The sequence below is a fragment of the Phoca vitulina genome, unplaced genomic scaffold (genome assembly GCF_004348235.1).
Source record: "Phoca vitulina isolate PV1807 unplaced genomic scaffold, GSC_HSeal_1.0 scaffold10, whole genome shotgun sequence".
Taxonomy (NCBI): domain Eukaryota; kingdom Metazoa; phylum Chordata; class Mammalia; order Carnivora; family Phocidae; genus Phoca; species Phoca vitulina.
This window is the reverse complement of record NW_022589713.1, coordinates 9,196,281-9,217,572: the sequence shown is the minus strand read 5'-3', so window position 1 is coordinate 9,217,572 and position 21,292 is coordinate 9,196,281. Positions and strand designations below refer to the sequence as shown.

General features: G+C 39.1%; 2 protein-coding genes across 9 annotated transcripts in view; one reads left to right on the top strand and one right to left on the bottom strand.

The window, feature by feature from the left end:
• HPS3 (HPS3 biogenesis of lysosomal organelles complex 2 subunit 1) overlaps positions 1–2,653 on the top strand; it is a 39,199-nt gene extending 36,546 nt beyond the window's left edge. For 3 of the 5 annotated variants that reach the window (XM_032408481.1, XM_032408477.1, XM_032408478.1), the window contains one exon: positions 2,476–2,653. In XM_032408481.1, coding sequence (XP_032264372.1) covers positions 2,476–2,603 — 128 coding nt within the window. In that variant the 3' untranslated portion in view covers positions 2,604–2,653. The remainder of the gene's footprint in view (positions 1–2,475) is intronic. The other 2 variants (XR_004300081.1, XR_004300082.1) reach the window with 1 other exon arrangement.
• Positions 1–21,292, bottom strand: part of LOC116634945 (ceruloplasmin) — a 58,436-nt gene that overhangs the window by 7,561 nt on the left and 29,583 nt on the right. The window contains exons 10-20 of one of the 4 annotated variants that reach the window (XR_004300080.1): positions 20,929–21,079; positions 19,476–19,688; positions 18,158–18,365; positions 16,219–16,358; positions 14,953–15,081; positions 12,117–12,223; positions 10,445–10,661; positions 9,906–10,045; positions 8,612–8,774; positions 7,256–7,469; positions 4,107–4,171 (exon numbers count right to left, since the gene is read on the bottom strand). Coding sequence is in view for 3 of the 4 variants with exons in the window: in XM_032408475.1 (XP_032264366.1) it covers positions 7,450–7,469; positions 8,612–8,774; positions 9,906–10,045; positions 10,445–10,661; positions 12,117–12,223; positions 14,953–15,081; positions 16,219–16,358; positions 18,158–18,365; positions 19,476–19,688; positions 20,929–21,079 (1,488 nt within the window). In the remaining variant the exon portion in view is untranslated. Of the gene's footprint in view, positions 1–4,106; positions 4,172–6,025; positions 7,470–8,611; positions 8,775–9,905; positions 10,046–10,444; positions 10,662–12,116; positions 12,224–14,952; positions 15,082–16,218; positions 16,359–18,157; positions 18,366–19,475; positions 19,689–20,928; positions 21,080–21,292 lie in introns of those variants that run through there. The other 3 variants (XM_032408476.1, XM_032408475.1, XM_032408474.1) reach the window with 3 other exon arrangements.

Below are 21,292 nucleotides of genomic sequence, written 5' to 3'. Positions count from 1 at the left end.
GGAAGATGTGGTGACTTGATACTAACTTTTTGTCCTACTCATCTCCCTGAGTGAATTTTTGCTTTTCAGAAGGTGGAAATGTCAGATATTTGATGGCCTTGTCCCCCTGTGTCACGTTTATCACATACCTTGGAGCTGATTATTTGTGTGGGTGGATCACTTTGCAGAGCAGCTATCCCACAGCTTCATACCTCAGTAGCACCATTATCTCAGTCAAAGGACTTCATCCTTTCCTCATCCATATCCATGTCCTCTCTACCCCTAGCCTACCCATAATCATTCCTCCAAATGTTCCATTTTTCTCTATCATCAAACTATGTCAGTGTGTGTGCATAGACATGTGCATGTATGTATGTATGTGTGTGATGTGTGTGGCTCATTAGACTAAGTGCTGGGTGAGATTTATGTTTACTAGACTCCAAAACCTCAAGAGCTGGTATAGCGTTTTACTCATTTTTCCTGTTGTGCCCTCCTTACCAGCAATATGCCTGTCCATAGGAAGCGTTCTCTATTTATTGATTTGAAGGGAAGACACCTGAATAATTTCAGGTCCATTTTCAAGGGAGTTGTAGTGCACTGAGAGGAGACCAGGACTAGAGTCTGGAGACCTGGTTACTGAGTGACCGGAAGCAGGTCAATGTTTTAGTATCCTGAGACTAATGAGAAGTTCAGGATTGACTCTAGAATAAACGTTAGGCAGGATCGTAAGATGGCAAGGTTGGAGATGGAGGTCGGGAATCTATGTAATATGCTTAGGAGCTTGGATTTCTTATCTCTCTAATACAGCATTTCTCAGCCTTGGCACTATTTACATTTTGGACTGATAATTCTTTTGTGTATATGCATTTTAGGATGTTTAGCAGCATTCCTTGCTGCTAAATACCAGCAGCACTCCCCCAGTTATGATAAACAAAAATGTCTCCAGACATTTCCAGATGTCCCTGGGGAGCAAAATCATGCTGGTTGAGAACCATTGCACTAATGCAGAGCCATTGAAACTGGGGCTAGTGATTGGCTTGTTTCCGGGAAATATTTGTTACTGTTTTTGTGGTAATGGACTGTGTTTATTATTAAAAATGTTACTACTGTAGTAAGTTACAAAAATGAAGTTTAGAAAGTCATTTAAAATCCCATCAGCCAGAAATAACTATTTTCATCATCTGATGCATATTTTCTAGACACACTGGAGGATTTAAAGTCCTCTACAGATTTAAGATATTGACCTTATTCTTGGAGTTATAACCTATATTAGCCCCTCACTGGTTGGCAGAAGAGGAGAATTGGGCAGTGGCAAGATTTTTGTTGCCTCTCTAACCTCAATACTGGCCCCCAACTCGGTTTTTTTAAACCTATGATACTATTTATAGGCTCCACATTTACGCTAAATAAACTGGTTTGATAGGGAAGTATTGATAATTCATGTTTTTCATATGGGTTTTGCAAACTAGTTAGTAGTCATTGTTTATTAAGTTTCTATTAATATTTTAGATATGCATCATTGTATTTTATTTAATTCTCAAAGGACTCTAGAAGCTAGCAGATGGTACCCCCTCATTATAGATGAAGAAACTGGGACTCAGAAGGTTAAGTGGCTTTCTTAAAGTCACAGAATCTGTCTGACTCCAGAGTTAGGGATCTTTCTCATACATCACTGCTGATCCATTCATTAACTTTTTAGCAACATGGGCATGTCATTCCTTTGTGTAAGGGATGCTTTAGGTTGCTGAATATTAGAGAGATGACTTTGGATGGATGCACACACATCTGAGCAGGAGATTTTATATTGTAGTCACTCTGCAGATAGAGTAAGTGGTGGGCAGGTGAGGATCACACAGGGAATGGCACTGGTGTTATTGCCAACACTGTTCTTAAGTGTCACCCCCTCTCTTCCCAGCAGAGGGCAGCATGTATGTATCAAGAAGCAATGGAATCATAAAATTATAAACATGTTTGCTAAATCCCTTAGTAATTGAAGATGTACACGAGAGTACCTTATTTTACAGTTTGGAAAAAAATGGTCATGAAGACAGATTTGTGCTTATTAAAAACATGAAAATCTCATAATAGAGAGGAACTGATTTAGGAAAATGTCATCCATCAATTAGTAGTATTTCCTGTCCTAGCAATCTTTATAAATTACCTGCAATATAGCCCTAACATTAAAGACAGTATCCAAATTATTTTAGTTTTCTTTAGAGGCTAATAAAAGTATATTGAAAAATAATGCAATGAAGCAGTAAATCAAAATTGCATGGAACTAATATAAAATAAAATTCAGAGCATTTTAGAAAGAATGAATAAGAAGTTGTTAAAACCGTAAGTAGTCTGTGGATTTAAAAGACCGATCTTTTTTTTTTCTTCCTGTTGTAGTTATAACATTTTGTTGCCTGACCTCGCTTCTAATTGGTTGAGTGATAAGAAAATTGAATGAAAGACAGGCTTGCAGTTCTAACTCAGATACTGTCCTACCAACAGAAACGTTGTCAGTTGTTGCTGTGGAGCTGGAACTGAGGGATTTCCTGAATGTCCTCCCAGAAGATGGCACTGCAGCATTTTTCTTGCCGTATCTTCTTTATTGCAGTCGAAAGAAATCATTGACTTGAAGGTATCATTTGAAAAATACCACAATGCCATAGAAGACTGACTTTTAAAAACAACTGAATGTCCAGTAAAAATGTAAATAAAGGATTTTCATATCGAATATGTGCATTTGTTGCAGATGCTTTCAGGCTGCTTACGTTTCCATGAAGTGGTATTATTAGTTTGGTACTTTATGACCTGCATCCAGAATGTAAAAAAAAAAAAGCTACAAAACTTAAGAATTTTCTCAAAGAAGGCATATGTTTTTAGAAGTAGACACTGACTTTTATTCCAAAGAACATCAAATCAGTGTTGCTAGAGAAGTGACAATCTTTTTCACCCCAGAAACACAAAGAAACATTTGGTGGGTATGTTTGAAAGAATGTCACTCCAAGTGGTCCAGAATTTATTCTTGATTTTTCCAGATATCTCAATTAGGTCTCTTCTTCTTCTTCTCCTCCTCCTCCTTCTTCTTCTTCTTGAATAATTTTCTTTGAGAAAGAGGTTAATGTTTTCCCACAGTAAGATTTCAAATTTTACTTTTTTGTTACTTTTTAAAACTCATGCTGTGGTTTCTCCCTGAATCAATGAAGTAGAAATTTACAAAGTTAATTGTCTTATTGTCTGGCCATTAACATAATTTGTTGGATGCATGTTTTTCAGCCAAAGCCTTGTTTCTGTTTTTTTATTGGTGTACTTTTGCTCTTTTAGCTAGAGTATATGTGAAAATAAAGAAATATACCATTGTATTCACAGTTGTGTCTTCTTTTTTAGCCTCTTATTAAACAATTTTGAGTCCAAGTTCAGCTCATTGATAATGTGCTTTGACTTTACTTAAGACTGGCCAAAAGCTACTCACCCAGCATCTGCCACAACTGTATTTTGAAACTTTTCTCCTGATGTTAGTGTTCATCTTTACCAAGATTTAATCTGTAGAATTGTTTGTCAATTTTGCCTTTCTCCAGTTCCAGATTATTCTCCTTTTGACCGTCTCTTCAAGGGTTCACAAAATCCAGATAGATAGGCATTATTTTAATTTTTTATTTTACCTTGTTTTATTTCATTTTAAAATTTTATTTTATTTAAAAAATTTAATTTTTAATTTATTATTATTTTAAAATAATTTTTTACTTTCTCTACACCTATGCCCTCATGTCCACTGATTCATTAAGAATGATATCAGCACCATGTTATAGGGATTGATGGGAAGCCAATGGTTGAAAACATTTCATGAATCTTAATAGCGATCTTTGAAGAACCATCAAGGACAACATCTGGTCATAGATTTTGGGGGTGGGGGTGGAGAATACAGTTTTATAAAGTCCTGGTGGTGATATGAAGGACTTATGTAAATCAATTATAATTGTATTAGAGTCAGTCATGTGTCTGTTGATCTTTTCATATGAAACAAAGAGTTTCCGCCACAAATACATGAAAGTGTATGTTTTCAGTCTTTTTTTTAATGCTTATAGCCATTCCAAAGTAAACTTTTTCTTCAGCACTTTCACGTACATTGTTATGAATCACTGTTCTTTTCTTTTTTTTTTTTTCCACTTATCACCAATTTATTTCTTTCAGCCAGACTTGGTCTCTATAGAAAAAGAAATTTTAAGACCATTATTATAAACAGTACAGTGGTCCCCCCTTATCCACGGCTTCAGTTACCCATGGTCAATGTAGTCCAGGGGCAGATGTTCCTTAGAAGGTCAATAGTAGCTTAACGCTATGTCATAATGCCTACGTCATTCACTTCATTTCATCTTATCATGTCAGCATTTTATCATCTCACACCATAACAAGAAAAGGAGGATCACTATATCCTGAAGGATCAGGATGAGATGTTTTGAGAGAGAGAGAGAGAGGGACCACATTCACATAACTTTTATTACAGTATATTATTAAAATTATTCTGTTTTGTTATTATTGTTGTTAATCTCTTACTGTGCCTAATTTATAAATGAGACTTTATCATAGGTATGTATATATAGGAAAAAAATAGTATATATAAGGTTCAGCACTATCCATGGTTTCAGGCATCCACTGGGGATCTTGGAACATATCCCCTATGGATAAGAGGGATGACGACTCTATATGTCATCTGGTTTAAATGTATTCGCATTTTTTACTGTTAGTTGTTTTGTTTAATTATTCTTGATTTATTTCTATTTTTCCATTTTTTTGTTTTCTTTTTTATTTAAAATCCATTCATTAACATATAGTGTTTTATTAGTTTCAGAGGTAGAGTTTAGGGATTCATCAGTTGCATATAACACCCAGTGCTCATTACATCAAGTGTCCTCCTTAGTGCCCATCACCCAGTTACTGCTTACCCCACCCTCCTCTCCTTCAGCCACCCTCAGTTTGTTTTCTATAGTTAAGAGTCTCTTATGGTTTGTCTCCTCTGATTTCATCCCATTTTATTTTTCCTTCCCTTCCCCTATGTTCATCTGTTTTGTTTCTTAAATTCCACACATGAGTGAAATCATATGATATCTGTCTTTCTCTGACTAACTTATCTCACTTAGCATAATACCCTTTAGTTCCATCCACATCATTGCTAATGGCAAGATTTCATTCCTTTTTGATGGCTCAGCAATATTCCATTTTATATATATATATAAATATATATATATAAAAATATATATATATATAATATATATTTATATATATTATATATATATATATATATATATATCTTACATCTTCTTTATCCATTTATCTGTCTATGGACACCTGGCAGCAATGTCCATTTTTTTATATATTTAAAAACATGTCTCATTCTAGTACTGCTTTATTTAAAGAAAATTTACTTTGCTCCCTGCAAGATCTTCATCAATTATAAAGGGGAAAATAGTAACTTTATAGTAAAGAAACCTGGCAGAAATCTCCTTAAATCAAACGCTCAAAGTTAACATAATCAGTAAGGGAAAAAAATCAACATCTTGTGCCTCTTGACATGTGTACAGAGAAAAACAATATCACTTCTGTAAGAATCTTGCCAAAAAATGTATAACCTGAATCTAATTATGAGGACATTAGAGAAACCCAAATTGAAGGACATTATACAAAGTGGCTGCCCTGTATTCTTTAAAAATGTCAAAGTCGGGGCACCTGGGTGGTTCAGTCCATTGAACGACCAGCTCTTGATTTTGGCTCAGGTCATGATCTCAGGGTCGTGAGATCAAGCCCCAATGTCAGTCTCCATGCTCAGTGGGGAGCCTGCTTGAGAGTCTCTCTCTCCTTCTCCCTCTGACTCTCCCCCCGCCCCCAGCTCTCTCTTTCTCAAATAAATAAATCTTGAAAAAAAAGTCAAAGTTATAAAAGACAAAGAAACTGTTCCAAACTAAGAAGACAAACCAACTGAACACAATGTATGAGTGGGATTTTCTTTTTCTGTGAAGAATGTTATTAGAATAATTTGTGAAATTTGAAAATGGTCTGTAGTATTGAATCATCTTTAATTTCCTAATTTTGATAGGTGTATTATGTTTCTATATAACAATATCCTTATTTTTAGGAAATATATATATTTACTATATATGTTTATTTAACTTTATATATCTTAATATATATACATTTACTATTGTATATGTGTTAAAGAGGGAAGAGGATGGGGGGCAGATAGGAGAGAGAACAGGAAGCAAATATGGCTATGTAAAATGTTAACAGTTGGGGAATTTGGGTGAAGGGTATATGGGAATTTTTTGTACTATTCTCACAACTTTTCTGTAAGTCTGAAATTACATCCAAAAAAGTTTAAAAATTCCTTTTCATTGGTGGTTAGATATTTACCAAGCAGAGTATTGGATTGGATTGGGGTAGTTACTAGAAATACAGAATATACAGTCCCTGCCTGAATAACTGAAAGCTAGGCAAGCCTTTTTTCCTACTGACTCCTCTAAAAGGTTATCTGACTGTAGTAGAAATGTCACAGTCTAAAAAAAAGTACCTTTTATATTTATCAGAGAAGGTCTTTATTATGCTTCCTCTGGTAGGGGAAATGAAGCATTACATTAAGTATATCAGGATATTTACAGTTCTTTTCTAGTGATTTTTTTCATTGTGGTGGAAATTGCCTGTCTCCTGGTGCATAATACTGAACAATTTTACTCTAACCTCCTGTGCTCCCTTTTCTGTGTCAGAGTAGACAGAAGATTTTCTAAGATTCAGAATTAATGTAGACTTACCCAAAGCTTTATCAAACTTTCATTTAAAGATAATTCAGACTGGTAAACATGGCTCTCCATCTTTCTGTTTATAGTTCAAGCTATCTTTTTCGTTCATTACCCCTTCTTTCGCTCTATACGATACCTTTTCCTTTTGTAGAAGCCAATTTCTCTTTAATCTTTTCCCCAATGTGTGTTTTCCCTTCCCATTTGCAGTTTGTTCTACAGTTTTCTCTAAGGCTTTAAAAACAATCTCCCTTCTCTTAACCAAGCAATCCTCTCCCTCTCCTTCCAGGCTAATTCCACAGGAGGAATCCTCTGCACGTGAGGCATTTGCACACATGTATTTCCAGAATGCCTGCCTCAGTGCTCCCTCAGAGCAGGATCATCGTTTTGTGTGGTGGCTTACGTGTGTGCTGATGTTCTTTAAACACTGCAGTTTTCTTTCTCATGTTTGACTCTTCACCTTGTTCCGTAGTGACTAGCACTGAACCCAGCGGTTTATTTACCTCTGCCAGTCTTTGGCGTTCCGGTACTCCCAGTCCCACGCTTTGTAATAAAGGCTTTAAGAGAACCATTTTTCATGTTACGAGGTGTCTGTGTAAAACCCGGGAGCAGAAATGAAAACTGGTCGTTTGCACTCACGGTTGATCTTTGAGTGACTTTTAATTTTTGAGATATTTATTTCTATATTTTCTTCCACTTATATGTCCTCTTTAATGCCTGTTTTAAAGAGGAAACACAAGGCATTGTTTTCTCTACATCATTTCCCCCTGTTGGATTGGCCATCGCCAAGTCCAACAATTCTGAACTCAGAAGACCCAAGAAACACCAAAGCCTGCGACCACACAGCAGGATTTCACTCTATAGAACACATTCTGTGACTTTTTACCCAGGAAAGGGCTGTTCCTTCTCCTGTGTTTCCTGTGCTTCAAGAGGGAGTATTATTGCTGGGCTGGGGGAAACATGGAATTTAGATTCTATTTTTTTTTCCTGGATCTTTGCTATAGTCTGAACCTTGGTGTCCCCCCAAATTCCTATGTTGAAAACCTATTGCCCATGGTTGACAGCAACTTGGTAGGGCCTTTGGGAGGTGATTGGGTCATGAGGGTGGAGCCCTTGTGGATGGGATTAGTGCCCTTGTCAAAGAGGCCCCAAAGAGCTAGCTTGTCCCTTCCACCATGCAAGGATAAAATAAGAAGTCTGTAACCCAGAAAAGGGCTGTCACCCAACCTTGCTGGCACCCCGATCTCAGGTTAACAGCCTCCAGAACTGTGAAAATAAATATATGCTGTTTATAAACTACCTAGTCCGATATTTTGTTAGAGCAGCCTGAATGGACTAAGACAATCTCTGACAAACAGTAATCAATAATACTTCCCCTCACCCCTAGAAGTAGAGAAAGATATTATTTCTGCCTGATTGACTATTTAAAATTATATTGATTTTTGGGGGGTGGGGTGGGGTGGGGAGGAGTTTCTTGTGTACCAGACCTAGAAAAAAAGTTAAATGTTTTCTATTAAGAAAGAAATTAAACTCTGAATGTGTCTTTTGTTAGTCTTTTGGTAAATAACACGACCACTCCCTTATATCAGTTTTAGGAATAATTGCACTGCCTTAAATTGGTGTCATTTGTATTAGCTGAGAGACTTCTGGTGCTGTTATCAGTACCAGCTTTCAGAGGATAAGCAGTATCCCACACCATTTAGCAGTAAAAACAAAATTCCTATTTGGTGGTAGGAAAGGAAGAAATCAGGGCAGCGAATTCACGAATGCTTCATATTGGGGGAAGTATTTAGGCAAAGTAGTGCATCTTAATTATATTCATGCTATGTGACTTCTAGAATTACTAACTCAATATTCACCTTCATTTGGTAGAACCGTGTAAGTAGTCTCCATTCCAGCATGAATGTGGTCAGTCACATGGCAGTGGAGTAACCAGATTCCAGGTGTCGTTGGAAACATTTCTAGAGTTTGGTATGTCCCAGGGAAAATGTCAAAGACATCAGAACTATAAATGCCCCTGTGCTTAATTAGAAAAATGACAAATATTATATAATGTTTATTATATGTGAGAGTTCATTCAAATAATCTTTCATTGGCCAGCTCAGGGATAGTGGGAAAAGTGGATGAATCTGTTAAAGAAAGAAAAAAGAGAGAGAGAGACCCTGCACATTTGTGTGTCCGAAACAAACAGTGAGGTATGCGGTCTTGGTACTGCTAAATGTCTGGCAGTAGGGGCCACGAAGTGGGTGTGAAGGGGAGATGTGATGAGAGTCCATTCATCCATTAGGACCACCTGGCGCCTCTTACACTTCAAATCCAGTTTGTCTTTTATCAGAGTGCTTGAGTTACACAAGGGAATTTAGCTGTGGCCTCGTTTCGGTCCTAATCTCACTTTTGCTGAAGCTCTTCTAGATTAGCTGGTCTGTGAAACTTTATGGCAGGGAGGGGAACGCAGGGAGCAGGAAAGGAGGCCCATGGAGAAGCCAGAACCAGAGGCAGTTCAGGTCGAGTCTAGACTAGACACAGAGTAGTTGGGGGGTATTTCTGCAAGGACAGAATTGAAAGTCTGCTGAGAAGGTAACATCTACGTAAAGCAAAATACAGATAACAAAATGGCCTTTTCTGCAATGGGCTTTGTGGTAGTTTCTGAATTTTCTACATTAACTCAAAGGTAAGAAAGAGAGCTTTTGACTCCTGCTGAAATCGGCACTGGGTGAGAAGCAGAAGCAGCGTTGAGATCTAGAGACCGATCAGTTGCCCGACACCAAAATGATAAACTTGTTCACTTTAGGCTGTTTAAGATTCAGAAGTTAGAACTGGTAAAGCTTATAATAAAGTCTTGGCTCTACTCTCTGATCCATCATTATGTGAACATGCCTAACCTCTCTGCTAACAATGCTATTCAAATGCCTTGGCCAGCAATATGTGAGCAGAATTCCACGAAAACCCACTAAAACTATAAATCCAACGAAGAGCCCAATTTGTAACAAAGGTTGGTAACAGCAACTGAAATTGCTGTGTGGCACACTCTTTGGATATAATTTAGTTGTCTCTTGAAACTTTTTTTTTCATGAGTCTCTCTGAGGAAATATTTTCATTTGTATTAAAACATTTTCCAATAGAGCAAGAATAATGACCGTGGATCACTCTTACCTGGTACCCGAAGCTGTGGCCATGAAAATGTACCGAGTGCAAGTCGATTTCATTGCCCATTCCCATCAGATACCAGTTGACTTCATCTCCCACGTGCATCGTGAGGCCTTGCAGGTTCCCAAACATTCTTCCATTAATAGCTGGGGAAATCACATGATTTTTTTTTTAATTACTTTTCAGGATATTTTAAATCAATGGCTGTTTCACTGACCATATGATTACTAGGTTAATATATGAATCTTTTTGAGATAATGGAAGTTATTTCCCTACAGACTGGGAAATGAATACTTTAGGGTCAATAAGGTCACACTGCTTTTCTAGTCCTTTAGCACCAAAAGCCATAATCCTAATTGTGAATTTAAAAGAGAATGAGACCTTGGAATGGGGAGAGAAGTTAATAGGTGGTTTTTCTTTGAACAGAATTCTACCTCACATACAGCATGAGGCAGAACTGGTTTACTATAAAATGAATAGTCTCCAAACTAATTTTATTTGAAAGAAGAAAAGGGGGAACATAGGGCTGGAATAATGTCTCATACCATGCATTTTATTGCTTTCTATGAATTCCTCATTGTCTTTGTTTACTTTCTCAGGGTGTTCAGAGTATGTTTTGATGTTGTCATCTATGTACCAGGATTCATTTTCATCAAAAACAAAAAACAGAAGGGAAAATTCCAGTTTTGTGATGGGATTGAATACTTTCATGTAATGTCTCCGGCAAACAATCAGTGGGCCAATTAATCCACTATACAGATCCTGAAAACAAGCAAAAACTGGTCATTTTTGTGATAGAAGTCAGGATTTCAGAGAACTGGGACCTCGGGAATTTCAGAGGGATCGATTTAAGTTGTAGACTTTGCCTAACATGGTGCTGTCAGGTCAGTCACTTTCCACTTGTGGATAAGTTGGACTAACCGTGAGTAGTAGGTAGGTCAAATGGGTGATGCTGAAGTAACAAAAGTGCGTGCAGGGGCCAAATATTGGCTCAGCTAATGAGCAGCAATTTAAAGGAACCCCAAACGAACAGTGTTGGTTGGCCTATTCCGTAAATCAAGCACAGTGCTAGTCTCTAAAAATCCAGAGATGAATCAAACAAAGCCCGTGCCCTCCAGGAACTCAGTCCAGTAGGGAAAATAGAGGAGGGAGAAATGAATCACTCGCTGTGATGGAGGTACATAAGGTGCTAATGAACACAGAGGAGGAAGATGACAACTGACAAATCTATGAGACGTTTGGTCTGGCGGGTGTCAATAATGACAGATGAGGTCTGGAAGGGTCTTTGAGCTCTATCATGTTCAGGAATTTTAGACTCTATCGTATGGGTCACAGGGAGCCATTGAAAACTTGAACATGACATGGCAACATATTTGCATTTTAGACCAGTCATCCTAGTGGTGAGTGAAGGAAGGATTGAAGGAGGAAGAGACTGGAGCGTGGGAGGCCATTGCAGTAGTCAGGCAAATCACGAGGACCCGATCTATGGAGACAGGGAGAAGAAATAGACTGAGCTCTATGGAGGTGGGTGAATTGCCTGTGTGAGCCAGGGGGAAGAACTAGATACTTCATACCCAGGGTTCTAGCTTGAACAAATGAGTAGATTTGGAACTCGTGGTGCCACTTATTGTAACAGGAAATACAAGAGGTAGAGGAGGATCTCAATTCCATGTTAGAGTTGCTGTGTTTCCAGTGCCGGTGGGACATGCTGATGGAGATGTTCAGTAGGCTGGTATATAAACAGGTCTGGAGCTCAGGAGAGAGATTTGGACTCGAGATTTAATTCTACAAAAGAATCTTGGAACAAGTTCTGATTTGCAGTTGTTGAGTGTTTTGTTGGCTTTGAAATATTCAATAAAATAGCTTTAGTTGTGCTAGTACTGAGATCAACACTTTTATTATCATTAATAGAGCTCTGAGATCATGTACCTCAGTTCTTTGGGTTTAATGTATTTTTATGTCAAAAGGGAAATAAAACACTGTACTTATTAATATTTGATTCTGTTACCCATAATCAGCAGTCATAGGGTTAACACACTTACAACTCTATCCTTAAAAAGAAACAAACTGAAAAATGAAACCAAAGTGAATTGTAGAGAAGCTTCCTTTCCTGGGATTTTAAGATAGAATTGGATCACAGGAAAACTCTAATCTCATCTTCCTTCAACTATGTGTCTAATTTGGGGATTTTCACAAAACAAATGATTTAAAATTTACCTTAACTTGATCCACAGTTGAATAGTAAGCCCATGGAATACAAGCAGAATCCTCTATTCCAGGTCCAGATCTTTCTGGGATCTTCCATATGTAAGTGCGAGTTTCACCTAAATAAATCAAGTGTTAATGTATCTGGTTATATTTGGTATATATTTGCGATACACACACACACACACAGACACACACACACTAAGTCTTAATAACCAATGACCTAGAAACTGGAAATGTCAAGGTAATTAGTGTTAAAAAGTAGTAGCACTCAAAATTGTTTTCAGGGATTTAGTGTTAAGACAAACTGTAAGACATACTTTTAGATCTTCTTTGTCAGTTATGAATTAACTAACCACGACACACACCTGCAATACCACCAAGCCAGGATGTGGCAATACCAATATCACAATTTGAAGGTATTTTGTAAGAGATCTTTTTTTTAGCTTGAAGTCTGTTTCTGTAAAACACTGTTTTCAACCGTCAAGTCATTTCCCCCAATGTGAGCACCTTCCCCAAACCTTCTCTCTGTTTGTACCTGCGTGCCCTGTGTCATTCCCTTGGCCTCAACTTGGCCTTCTTTTCTCCTTTTCTACCATTATCCCTAGCGATTCCAGAATTCCTGGTGAGGAGCCATTAGCTCTTGGGATCTCATGGGTCACTGACTTGTCACAATGACCTCTTCTCGGGTCTGTCCCATTCTGTCATACCATACGCTGTTCTGTCCCAGCTCTGTCACATACAGGACACTGTCACACCCTGGACCTTGACACTTTGAAGATAGCCAGTTGCTCTACCCTCCTAACTTGCCAAGGCCTTGACCCTCTTCCATGTGCTCTGGGCTCTTCCCCGGGCTGATCTCTGCTTCCAGTCACCTCCGGGTTTCCTGTCCAGCAGTTCACCAGACCTTGACTTTTAGCTGTGGCCACTCACCATCCACTCCATTTACGTAGACCTCACTGTTACATATTCATGCTGTCAGACTTTCATTAGCCAGATTCTGACAAACCTTTTCTAGGGAATCAAGCAGGACAGGAGGGATGGTCTCAAGGGATGTGGTAGACTTTTTCCTTTTTCTTCAAGTCCTCCATCTTACCCACCCCTACATTGTCACCCTTTTTGTAAGCAGAATCTTTCACTGAGAATATAAGCATAGATTCACCACCTGAACATATCATCTCTTCATCTACACTCTTAATCTCATAAGCCAAAAAATAATGTTTCCTTCTCTTCTCCATTCCCCCACCTGCTCTGCCACCATGGTGGATGTCCAAAACCCTGGCACTGTCCTTGACCCCTCCTTCCCTAACGTTTACTAATGCCTGATCTTTCAGCAAGGATTGTTAGCACCACCTTTAAAATACAACCAGAATATGACAATTTACCACTTCAGCTACTTCTACCCTGGTCCACGTCTCATTTTTTTAACCCAGATTATTGCAATAGTCCTCTAACTGTTCCTTTATTCTACCCTGTTTCTGCAGTCACTTACCCACACGTCAACCAGAAGAGGCCTTTATAAAGTGTTCCTCAGACCATCAATCTCCAGCTTGGTTAATAGTATAAAATGTAAGGTTCTAACCATGGCCTCGAGGATTCCCTTTCCTCCTATTGCATCCAGCCCCCTGCCCTCCCTGGGTCTCATCTCACATTCTGTCCCCTGTTTGCTCTGCTCTGGCCTCTGGCCTCCTTGCTGTTCCCATCTCAGGACCTTCAATGCTCTTCCCCCGTAACTCCCTGTGGCTCATGACTTAGTATTTAGGTGTCTTCACAAGTGGCACCTCCTCAAAGAAGCCCTCCTGATCACCCTACCTAAAATAGCACTCTTGTTACTTCCTCTCTCTCATCTGCTTTAATCTTTTTCATAGCACTGTTTATAAATTAATACTATGTAATTTGCTTATCTCTTTTGGAAGAATGTGAGAGTCACAAGGGCAGGGCTTTTTATTTCTAATGCCCTGAATTGACACGAGCAACTTTATAGCGTAATTTATTTTTTTCTCACTCATTTTTTCTCACTTGCCATATTGGGGAACTGCTAAATTACTAAGAAATGGTCCTTTCCTAGAAGCCAACTTTCCAACTAATAGAAGAAAAACATAGTTTTAATTAAAGGAAATACACACGTGTATTTAACCTCTTCCAGCTTTTGCACTGTGTTAAGTGAAGTTACTGAGTTTCTAGTACATGCCAGATACTGGGCTAGAATTGGGGGATTTAAAATTCCACGTGGCAGTCTCTGCTCTTAGGACCCTGCCTTCAGCTACAGTCATGGAAACATTCAACCACACACAATGTGCGGTAAATGCTGTCTGGGCATGGAGAGATCATCTCTGCTCACTCCATCTTGAGTATTTGTAGATATCCAGTACTCACAGATGTTTTCCTTACAGTTCTCCTGTGGGTCTCTCTCTTTCTTGCCCCCTCTCTCTTTCTCCCTTCCCTTCCCTTTCCTTATTTGTGCATAGAGAAGTATACACAGATATACCTCCTTGCATGTCTCTTTTTTTTTTCTTTAAGATTTTATTTATTTATTTGAGACAGAGAGAGAGAGAGAGCACAAGCTGGGGATGAGTGGCAGAGGGGGAGGGAGAAGCAGACTCCCCACTGAGCAGGGAGCCCCACATAAGGGCTAATCCCAGGACCCTGAGATCATGACCAGACTGAAGGCAGACTCAACCAACTGAGCCACCCAGGCACTCCCCTGCATGCAATCTTAACCACTTCCTTCTTCACTTCCTTAAGACACTCATTTGGAAGGAATACGTCTCTGATAATAGTCATTTGTGGAAAGCCTGTAAAGTCTATTAAAATACCACCCCCCCCCATCCTGCCCCGCCATAAGTACCTGGTAAAGTTGGAGTAACTGTAGAACTCTCTGTTTTCACCCCATGGGCATGTATTGAGTAGGGCCTTGTGGCCATGTTTTTAAAGATAATTTTAACTATGTCTCCAACATCTGCATGAAGTTGTGGACCTGGCAAGAGCAAAAAAGAATGGTTTATATACCTATTGGATGAGAAGTTCTAACTCAGTAAAAGAAGCAAAGATCAGGTAACTTTCTTAGCATGAAGGCAGGAGTGTGTGTGGCTTCATACCATACTACTCTTGGATTTACACCTGGTCTCGGAGGATTCAGAATAAAAGCATGAGGAATGGTTATCTCTATAAATGGAAACCAGGGGTGTATCTCTCATCAAGAGTCTTACGGGAGGTTTTGGCCTGAAAGTGCCCTGCAGGGCAATGGCCTAATCCTGGTGAGTCAGCAGTGACCCTACCCTGGCCAAGAGTCATTGGGTAACACTTGCTCTCATTTCTCTGCATTTGGACTTCCAGGCCTTCCTGAGTGTGAATTTGTGGCATTTGGAAGGGTGGGTGGGGCCACCCCTCCCATTTCTACCTTATTCTCTAGCCAATCTTAGCTTGTCTGCTGCTAAGAATTTCTACAACCCAGCAACAATGCCATTCCCCCTTGGGTGTCTTATTTCAGGGGCTGAGGTATTTCACGCGCCAAGGTATTCTGTTAGTATGGAAATATGATGAGGTTGGGAGGGAAGTCCCCTGCACTTGATGATTTTCAAGAAAATTCCCAAGACCACTGTTGGTCAGGTTCTTAGACATTCTCTCTTAAAAGGATTCCTGAAAAATCGAAAGCAACTTTCCCCATGCCTTGTGTATGGTAACACTTTTTTCTTTCTTTATTTCCTTGTCTATGTGTACATTTTTTTCTCTTGGAGTTAATCACTAGATGGCAATTTTAAAAGCAAATAGCTATGATTTGGGAGCCGGGAGAGAGGTGGAATAACAGGGAGAATTTGGTGAAGACTTTCATTAGAACTAATTTCTAGGAATTTCACCGAAACGACAGGCATCAATTTGATGAACACCAAATACATACAATTTCATTAGTATATGTGATAATACATTGTTTCTGAGAAAAATAAGCAAAATTTTGGTCATATTCTTCAGTAAACACAGGCTTCTCGTTTTTATTGCATAACTTTTATTTTTATTTGAATACCTTTGACTATGAACTGAGAAATTAAACCCTTGGACACGTACTCTCACTGCACAGAGCCCCACATCGCTACCCCACACCCGATGATTAGCGTACCTAGAATGCCCAGATGTTCTTCTTCAGCCTTTCTCTCCACGGGAACTCTGAACGTGCTGTCAGTGTATTGCCGATATGCAACTTTCTTGTACTTGGAGCCTATGTAAAACTCTTCCTTATCTAAAAATGCATTCGAAACACTTCAACAAAACACACACATAACTAAGGTTAGTACTTGTCTTAATGAAAGTGGAAATTGAGTTTTAAATTTTGAATAAAAATATAGTTTTCACTCAAGTAATTATGCTGATTTTTAATAGCATTCTCCCATTCCAGCAAGAAAGAATAAGACTTTAGAAATAGATAGACCTGGTAGAAAGTGCTCCTTTCTGGGAGTGAAGCCATCTGAGACCTGTGCTGACTGGCACTAGCTGACCTCCAGCTAGTCATTGCCTGGTGGGTCCTCAGTTTCCTCACCCCCAAAATGAAGTATGAGATGAGATGATCTCTAAAGTTTCTCTATAGCCCTAAAATTCTGAGCCCAGATTTCACTGATGAAGTGTTCTCTGGTTCCTGCAGTGTTTCTGGTTTATAAGAGCCAATATGGCCCAGTGTTTTCAGCCACTCCCTTTATCTTAAGTTTGCAATGACTCCTCATGGCCCCTGTACATTTTTCTTTTCTTTTTAAAGATTTTTATTTATTTATTTTAGAGAGAGAGAAAGAGATTGCAAGCAGGGAAAGGGACAGAGGGAGAGGGAAAGAGAGAATCCCAAAGAGACTCCCCATGGAGCACAGAGCTTGAAGTGGGTCTCGATCCCAGGACCCTGAGATCATGACCTGAGCCAAAATCAAGAGTTGACTGCTCAACCAACCGAGCCACCCAAGTGTGCCAGCTCTTGTAAACTTTTGACTATTTTACCCCCCACCCCCTCTTAAAATAACCTTTTACTCCTTTATACTGCAAATCATACTCCCCATCGAAGTCAAACTAACCAGCTAAGCTTTGCTCAGCTGTAGGTTACCAGAGATGTTGTGCACCCCAGATCTGCACACATGTCCATCCTGATCTCTCAGATCATATCCATGAAAGGTTAGTGTGGGACATGTGAAATGATAGAGGGCAAAGTGTTTGGAAAAGTCTTCAAGAAGTCTCTGGTGATACTGCTTTACATGCAGTTTCTGCAGCTTCAACAATGATGCTTTACTTACACTTATTCACAATGAACTTATTATTTTTTACATTTCCATAATGTCCATGTTATTGGTGGTTTTGAAGTATATTTTCCTATAAGTTCTTAGAGGACAGAGACCATGTCTACTATACTGTCCTCAAGAATTTTCTTTTTAAAGATTTTATTTATTTATTTGTCAGAGAGAGAGAGTAAAGCAGGGGGAGCGGCAGGCAGAGACAAAAGCAGGCTCCCCGCTGAGGAGGGAACCCGAGGCGGGACTCGTTCCCAGGATCCTGGGATCATGACCTGAGCCGAAGGCAGACGCTTAACCAACTCAGCCACCCAGGCATCCCTACTCTCAAGAATTTAAAATATTCTTCACACATAATAGTTTTAAGAATATGACAGAACAGATTACTGAACTGATAAGGAACTCTCTGGAGGAAAAATAAGAGAAGCAGCAAATGGCTGATAAGGAAAATAATATTTTAGCTTTGATTTAGGCATTAATTTTTGTTCAAGTTTGAAAATCAATAGCAAGATAGGGCACATGAATATAAGAAGACAATCCAACGGAAAAGAAAGGAAGATGAGTGACTACAAAGAATCAAATGAGACAGGTGGAAATTTTCCTGTGAGAAAATTGCGAGAACAGAAATTAATGAGGAAAGTTTCCTGGGAAACATTTTGTTATTGTTCTGTTGTTATTGTTCCATTGTTACTGTTTAATGCAACTGTTTGTTTTTCTAAAATTTAGCATAATTCTTAATTCTCTGAAAGAGAAAACTAAAAAAAAAAAATTGGGAATCAGAGTCTGGAGAATTACTTTTGTTCTTGTAGGCGATGCAGCTCCCGTTCCCATTCCCTGCTTGGGGAATAATCCCATTCCATCTCCACTGCTGCAATGTAGTAGGTCCTCTCTGCCAGGTAGAAGCTTGGATCGTCAATCTGTTGCTTGCATTTGTTCACCGTGTACTTTTGCTTCATGCCTCCTGTGTAGTGATCGGTTGTCAGGCATTCAACCTCAAAAGTCCCTGGGATGGTAAATAAGAAAGCACATCACTGCTTCGCTCAGCACCTTCTATGGCTTCTCAACTCACTCAGAGTCAACACCCAAGTCCTCAATGTGGCTCACCTGGATGATCACATCAGCTACCACTCACTCTGCTCCAGTCACAGAGGCTTCTTTGCTGTTCTTAGAACAGGTCAAGTGTGTGCCTGCCTCAGGGCCTTTGCCCTTGCTGTTTCCTCTTCCTGGAACACTCCTCCCCAGAATAGCTACATAGCTCATGTCCTCACTTTATTCAAGCTTCTTGTTAATTGTCACCATCTCAGAGAATTGTTACCCACCTTCCCCCATCAGTCTCCAGTCCCTTTTTCTGCCCTGTTTTTCTTTGTAGTACTTATAACCACTATATATATATGTATATATATATATATACATATATATATATTTATACTTGCTTCTTGTCTGTCTCCTTGCATTAGAATTTCTACTTCACAAGAACAGATGCTTTAAAATACTGTTGTATTTACACTTGTCTAATGAATAAAGGAAGAGGTGACATTGGATTTGTCTTACGTTGTAGTGGCATATGATGAACCAGATAAAGCCTGAAGCAAGTTAGTGTGTTTCACGTTTTGGTTAAAGTCCTTGCTTTTTTGTTTCAGTTTGTTTTACTCACTCAGAACCAGGCCTGCAGAAATCTCTGAGGTTGCATGGCTATCCTTCTAGCACAGGACACTCAACTGCAAACAGCCAACAAGCCAACATTACGTGAAGGCTACAGAGAGATGACAGAGCTGTTACAGAAGTCATTCCCTTTCTAGTCTGACTTGCCAGCTATCTTTAAAAGGACCATAACTTAAAAAGAGAGCGTCCTGAGGATTCTACTATGTGGAAATGGGAGGAACCACAGTCTACTCTTCACCTGTCACTCCCTCCCCTCCCCTCAATAAGCAGGAAACAGACCTATCTGCCACACACTTAGCTAATAGTGGCCCGGACATGCTCTTCAAGGGAAGGAAGAGCACACACTTGGAGGCTTGGGGAAGGGATGAGTTTAGCACCCAACACAGGATTTTAAACCAAAATGACATGAATCCATTCAATGGAGACTTGTCTTGACTTTAAAGAAATGCACCTTTAGCATCAGGCTGCATGAGGAGTGTAACACTTGCTTGAGGGAAGAGGTTTGCTGTGTCTCTTCTTCCTCCTTTTGACAGATACGTGTTTCCGGTAAAGTAAATCCCGTGTACATCAGCCTCATTTCCAGCACTGAATAAGTACCACATGACTGAATCTCCTTGGCACATGTTGAGACCAGGCTGATTCCCGTACATGAATCCATTCATGGCTGTAAAAGTTGGGAAATGGTATTTTGAAAGTGGTTTATCATCTGTCCTCCTACATGACAACCTCCCAGATCTTCTAGAACCAACTTTGTTGATCTAATTTTTGAAAGACCCGTTCATGCCTTCCCCTCCCCTTTATGTGTCAGGAGTGTCTCTGCTGTACCCAGCACCCCCAGAGCAGTCCCTGGCTGGAAGGGGACTAGCCACTTCTTAGTTCTCTCAAGAGTCAGATTTGTGAGCACCCAAATGAATGAATAATAACAGCTATTCCTGGGCACTGTAGACTGGGAACGTGTTTGTTGCTCTGGATGGAAAACTCTCCGATTCATCACGAATGACGAGGAAGAGTGAATGCAGGAAGTTTTCTCTCACTGCTGTTACTAATAGGTAATAGTCTTGACTTCTCCAAAATGTAAAAATGCAAACTCAAAAGGAATGTTATCATGATTGTTACTAGTATTGATTCAATTAAAAAACAACATCGGTTTGTAACACAACTTTACATTTGTTTCCTTACTACAGTGATTTTCACATGTAGTCCATTAGCAGTGTGGGTATCCTGAACAATTAGCTCACTGTCTCTAAACCTCTGGAATTACACTGGAAACGAAAGAGAAAATCTGATGCTAGGTTCCAATTAAATAAAAATTTCTGGAGGTTGCCCTGAGCATTTAAAAAATAGTTTTAACAGTTTTAATAAGACACCCAGGGGATTCTAATTTGTAGTCAAGGGTGAGAATCATTGAAGTTCATTGACAACAGAGAACATATCTTTCTTCATTTTGAATAATAAAATGAGGCTGTCACTATTAAACCACAGATGAGAAGAGTATCTAATCCAGTAGTTCTCAAACTTACGCATATATCACCTGATGTAGAGGGTTTGTTAAATAGAGATTGCTGGCCCCAGCCATAAAGTTTCTGGTTCAGTAGGTAGGAGTTGGGGCCCAAGAATTTGCATTTCTAACAAGTCCCTGGGTCATGCTAAAGCTGCTGATCCAGGGACAACATTTTAAGGACCATGCATCTAATTGATATATTTTATATGTTTTATTATTCTAGATTAAGTGAAATGAAGAATAATTGACTGATACCTTAAATATCAATATTATCCTCAGAGTTGTATTTAATCGTTTGTTGAAAATTAATCAATGGGCAAAGCTATTAGCATTTTGGTTTCATTAAAAGCATTACATGAGCAGTACTGGAGTAATTTAATATTGGCAGATGGTGTATACTTACAGTGCATCTTATTAGATTCCTGAAAGTCTTCATCTTCCTTATTCACCAGATGAGGTGCAGTTGTAAACATTCTAATATTTTCATCCAGGAGTAAACTTTCATTCTCATCAAACACTGTGGGAAACAGGTAGAACTCCTTGTCTACATTTTTCTGTAAATCAAAACAAGAACAATGAGGTGAAGATAGGATAAGTGAAGTAGAAAGACTTCCATGCACACAATACTATTTGGGCACAAACTCACCAAAGGAAGGTTAAGAACTTTCCATTCCTCTTTGTAGATGGGTCTCACGAAGTAGCCCAGTTGATTACCAGAGTTTTCATTACTATCTGTGTAGTAGGTTTTGGTTCAACATGATCTAAGT